Source organism: Anarrhichthys ocellatus, unplaced genomic scaffold (assembly GCF_004355925.1).
Source record: "Anarrhichthys ocellatus isolate YVR2014 unplaced genomic scaffold, GSC_Weel_1.0 scaffold5839, whole genome shotgun sequence".
NCBI classification, from domain to species: Eukaryota; Metazoa; Chordata; class Actinopteri; order Perciformes; family Anarhichadidae; genus Anarrhichthys; species Anarrhichthys ocellatus.
The window spans coordinates 1-3,245 of NW_022285813.1; the positions used below are offsets into that span (position 1 = coordinate 1).

The following is a 3,245-nucleotide window of genomic DNA, read 5'->3' on the forward strand; positions in this document are numbered from 1 at the left end:
ATATATATATAGATATATAGATATATAGATATATATATATATATATAGATATATATATATACATCAGAATCAGGGAACCAAACTAGAGGGTGGCAAAGAAATTAGAGCACCCTGTTACCAAAGGTTTACAGGTTCAATCACTTAAAGTCACTCTGCAGAAGAGCACCAGATAATTATGAAACGTCGTTGCTCACAGTGTACTTGACTAACAGCTCTTTCTGCACCGCATGCTTGTAAAACTCTATTCAGAAATGTTTTTTCCAGCTAGATTTTACTTGTAAAAGTTCATACATTTACACACATTGTAGCTGGGAAGTACAAACTTTTTTTAAAAACTTTTACAGCAGTTGCTCAGGAAAATGATTGTTTTTTATAAAGTTTTCAAAAATACATTTACCCATCAATTGTGTTATTTACAAAGCTAAATCGTGATGTATTTTTTTTTGTATAAAATTGTGACTTTCCAGACAGGTTTGACTGTAAACGAGTTGTGTTTTTCCTCACCTGGTAGAATTTGTGGGTGTGCTGTCTGACAAAGGAAGCATTGATAACCTGACCCTCGGGTGTGGTGACCACAATCAACTCCCCCACCTCAGGAGGACCGGTGCGCAAGCAGTCATGACTCTGAAGGAGGAAGAGAAACAGGATGCAGTCAAAGAGGAAGAAGATTGAGAGGAATAGAGTTTGTGGTGTAAAACCCCCCCACTCCCCAATGCACGTGTCCTTTTAATAAACACTAGTCTTTTAAAATGGTGATAAGCCCCCTGATATTAAATAAATTACAAAAAGACTTTCCACGTTTGCACAATTCAAACTGCTTTTTTAGTTTTACTATTTTATAATACCAGATTACTTGATACCCTTCTCTAAACAAGTGAAGTTATCATTGCCGTTGTGTGCGTGTGTGTGTGTGTGTGTGTGTGTGTGTGTAACGTGTGGCATTGTTTCATTAAAGCACATTTGAACTCAACAGTATTTAAGTATATAACAGTTGCTAGGATATTTTCTCCTGGCTTATATAAAAAAAAAAATTTATATTTATAGGAGTTATTTCTGTACATTGTACACCGGTGGGCGTCTAACTACGCTGGAAGAACACTCACTAAGATATTTTCTGGGTGCAGATTGTCACAATACGAGCCGTCGTCAAAGTTGACCTCGTAGAACGTCTGCGTTGCCATGCCAATGATGGTACAGTGGTAGTACCAGCCGTCGCTGTTGCGACCTATCACCCTCTGGCCCAGGGTCAGCGTCTGAGGGCCTTTGGACGTCGTCCGGGTCTGGAGGGAGGAAAACCCAGACGGATAATTTCAGGTTAAGACTAGATTAAACCGGTTTGTGTGCGCTCATCCAGCACTTGTTGCAATCAGCAGTGGTACATATAGTCCCCTCTCTCTCTCTCTAAAAAAAAACACACACACACACACACACACACACACACACACACACACACACACAAAAAGATTAACTTTTCATCCACTAGAAGTCAGTCGGAGACGTTCAAAACCCAAATGACTGAACCCTAAAGAAGAGGCATTCAAGCTCGCGTTAACACAGAAAGTGGTACTAATACCTTGATATGAACGATGCACTTACCTTCGAGGAAAGCCTTTTATGCTTGCGACAGGTGACCGACACCACGTAGGGCCAGTCGGCTGGCCTCATGACAACTCCGGCGATTTGGGCGCAGGTGACGTGGAAGGAGGTGGCGCAGTTCTCGTGCGAGCACTGGATGCAGGCGCCGCGGTTCTGATGGGCAGTCTTGCCGTGGCAGAACACACACTTCTACAATAAAAACAGAAAATAAAGACAAAAACACCTTTAATAAATTCTCTTTCAAGGACATTTAATTATAAACAACTACTGGTTTCTTCATCGCCAGTGAACATACAAGCTCAACGACACTGGTAGCTGGGCAGACGCTGTTATTATGGATCCTCCTCCAAAGCTCATATCTCAGTCGAGTGTTTCAGTGAACTTGCTGTTGGTGGAGACGTGGGCCCGGTTTCAGAAAGCAGGTTTAACAAACTATGGGCCTAACCCTGAACGCTGAGTCGACGAACTAACTGATGGGAAGCTCTGAGTTACTGGTTCCAGAACAGCTGATCAGAGTTTGTTCAATAAACCTCGAGTTTGTTTAAAAGATTTAAAAAACTGCGCCACTAATAATACGATCGGTGGTTTAAAGGTTAACATACAGTAGATTTTCTATTTTAGACATTTGGACTGTTATTGGGTTAACGGTATTCTGTGGCTTTATTTCAGCTATTGTAAAACATACAAACACAGTCTCTGAAATGCTGTTAAAAACATACAGACTCTACAGTTAAAAACTGACATCCTGCAGCTGCTCACACATATAAACATATAATCTCCAATATTATAGAAAGGATCAGCGACAGCTGACGTAAACCGACAGATGTCCGTCTCTGCAGGAGGTTGTATTGTGAGGTGAGGGTGACTTGACGTTGTGTCATCTTTAAATGTGAGGGGGTCGAGGGCAAAACTTGCTGTTCAAAGCGATGACTGACGCCACATAAAAACATGCTTGTGCAGTCATCAGTGTGAGCAGCACGGCGAGATTCCCTACACTGAAAATGTCAACACTTCCTTGAAGAACAGCTTGTTAGTAACAGCTTCCTGAACCACCGCTATCACATTCAAAACGTTTATTTTTTTCTCCATCTTTTTTCCCTGCATCCTTCTTGCATCACTTGTTCGACTCCTACTCTTGCACAATCAGAAGATTGGAACACGTCCTCTTCAAATCCCTTCATTCCATCCCCAAATCCAGAGTGTGAAATTACCACCAGTCAACCAAATCTGTGCCTTTGGCCGGCGAAACTGGTTCCCCTCTCCACTGAGACACTTTGACATGTGCCACCTTGCACACACAAGCCACACAACAATCATTTTTTTAATTTCCAATTCACTATCAATCCTTCAACCCACCATGTCCTCCCCTTGTCTTTACACTTTCCTTCCCCGCCCCTCATCTGTTCCTCGCTTCAGTTAAAATGGAGAGAACAAGAGAAAGATGAAAAGTCGGGACACACCAAGGAAAGAGAATAACAGCATGTGAAGCAATCGTTTCGCCTGTCACAGTGAGTTGCCTTCTCAATACACCAGGGTAGGTGTGTTTCAGAAACATCATCTCTGTTCAAAAGCCGAATGAAAATATGTATCTATTAAGAAATCTCCTGCAAAGAAATACAATATTTTTTTTGTGTGTGTGTGTGTGTGTG

The 3,245-nt window shown here is 41.7% G+C and overlaps 1 protein-coding gene across 1 annotated transcript; it reads right to left on the reverse strand.

The window, feature by feature from the left end:
• Window positions 1–58: 58 nt before the first annotated feature.
• Window positions 59–3,231, reverse strand: LOC116380022 (lysine-specific demethylase 4B-like). The gene is made up of 3 exons (XM_031841975.1): window positions 1,597–3,231; window positions 1,104–1,280; window positions 59–624 (listed from the first exon to the last, which is right to left on the reverse strand). Exons 1-3 carry the CDS (start codon window positions 1,663–1,665, stop codon window positions 394–396), a joined length of 477 nt encoding a protein of 158 aa, XP_031697835.1. The 5' UTR covers window positions 1,666–3,231; the 3' UTR covers window positions 59–393.
• Window positions 3,232–3,245: the final 14 nt, after the last annotated feature.